Genomic DNA, 1,803 nt, shown 5'->3' on the forward strand with positions numbered 1-1,803 from the left:
AGCAGGAAGGAGCTGGGGGCCACACGACAGCGCAGCGCTCAGGTGGGCAGCCCTGGCTTGGCTGCCCTGCGAGGGACCCGCCACCCCGTAACTGCACACGGTTTCTGCCTGTGCAACACCGGGCTATCCGGGTACATCTGAGGCACAAGGAGACTCTTAGCGTGTCAGTATCACTGAAGGAGAATCTCAGAAAGACCAAAGAAAAACCTGTTCTCAACACGTACGCTGTCCAGTGGTGCTTTATTCCTACCTCAAGAACCACCATTTATGCACAGGGCAGACCTGTGATTTACTATCACTACATCAAAATTTCAAAGAAATTTCGTTCAAATTGCTCATTTAACAATTTTAACATGATTCTGGTGTTAGCCTGAGTAGAAATTCCAGTTCTCTTATTGGAATGCATCAACTTATTCTGAAGAGATGTCTTCCAAATATTCAATCCTTGCGAAGGCAACAGTGGTGAAAGCTGTCTCTGGGCGGCTCGTGCAGGCTCAGAGACCCAGGGGCAGGGGTGCCCTCCAACCCATGCCTGCCCTGGTGGGAGCGGCTCAGAGATGACTTACAGCCTTTTGCCTTCTGTTTGTCTTAATAAAGTCAATTTCCACACAACTACAGGCACAGACATATATTTATACTGGGTAACATAATGCAATTTAGTTTAACTTACCCTAAGAAATTTAGGTCAAAACCTGGTACATGGTTTAGGTAAAAAACAAAACAAAACAAGAATAAAACCAGGATTAGCTTTCTAACTTTTCATCTATTATAAAATTTTAAATGCTGCTATAGCATTTAAACCATGAACAATTTACCCTTTGGTTTATTTCTGGAGAAAAAATAAACACACTGACAATAAAGGTTTAAGGAATGGTGCAACAAAACTTTGTGTAATGTTTCAGGACCAGCCTATAAAGTAATTATATGATAACCTCAGGGACCAAGGGATATATTGCATCACGTGTGAAATAATCTCGGCAGTTAGCTGGATCTATTAATAATACTGCAGGTAGATTGCAGGTCTACATACACCAAGACTCAAGAGAGTCCCTGAGGCCAAGTAAGACCATCAGCTCAATTAACATGCTAGCTACCCCTTTCTCCGCTCTCCTACATGTACAAAAAAATTAAGCTTTATTTCTACTTTCACTTTCAAACTGGTAACTCTAAATCAAGGTAGGCGTTCTGCATTTAATGCAAATGGGGTCACCACCAGGAGATCTACCAGGGCGTCCATGTGTGAGCACTCAAAGGCCATGTATTCCCAAATAAGCCCAAAGACAAGCAACTCCTGAAATCAACAAGCTGTTCCTGAAAGACTCAGACCTGAAGTGGCCTTTCTAAAGACAAATAACCTTTAAGGGAAGAAGCAGCTCTGACTAGAGAGGAAGAAGCATTACTTAAAAATCCTGGAAACTCTGTGAAATATAAATGTAAAGGATAGTTAAAAGGTGGGAATGCCACTCTTTAACACAAAGGGGCTCTTTATGCTAAAATCCTACTCAAGAACGGTGCACTGGACATTAACCCCAAACTACTGCTTAATCAAGATAAATATTAACATGTAGAAAATCAACCAGTCTCCAGCAAACTAGTAAGTTACTAATGGTTGAAAAGAACTCTGGCCAAACTGAGAGGCGTGTTGAGAATATAAAGTGTGATGCGCTGCCCCCTGCTGACAGAATACACAGTGAGCCCCGGGAGCACAGGCAGCCTCCTGTGTTCACACACATGCTTCTTACCCATCACTCTCAGCAATGTAGACCACAGGGACCCGATTCTCCCCTTCTATGCCCAATTCCT

The 1,803-nt window shown here is 43.0% G+C and overlaps 1 protein-coding gene across 1 annotated transcript in view; it reads right to left on the minus strand.

The window, feature by feature from the left end:
• The window catches only part of AFG3L2 (AFG3 like matrix AAA peptidase subunit 2), a 27,935-nt gene that overhangs the window by 12,899 nt on the left and 13,233 nt on the right, over nucleotides 1–1,803 (minus strand). The window contains 2 exon segments of the mRNA XM_007463288.1: nucleotides 1–12; nucleotides 1,732–1,803. The exon segment at nucleotides 1–12 is cut by the window's left edge and continues 278 nt beyond it. Coding sequence (XP_007463350.1) covers nucleotides 1–12; nucleotides 1,732–1,803 — 84 coding nt within the window.

Source organism: Lipotes vexillifer, unplaced genomic scaffold (assembly GCF_000442215.2).
Source record: "Lipotes vexillifer unplaced genomic scaffold, Lipotes_vexillifer_v1.1 scaffold848, whole genome shotgun sequence".
Lineage (NCBI taxonomy): Eukaryota > Metazoa > Chordata > Mammalia > Artiodactyla > Lipotidae > Lipotes > Lipotes vexillifer.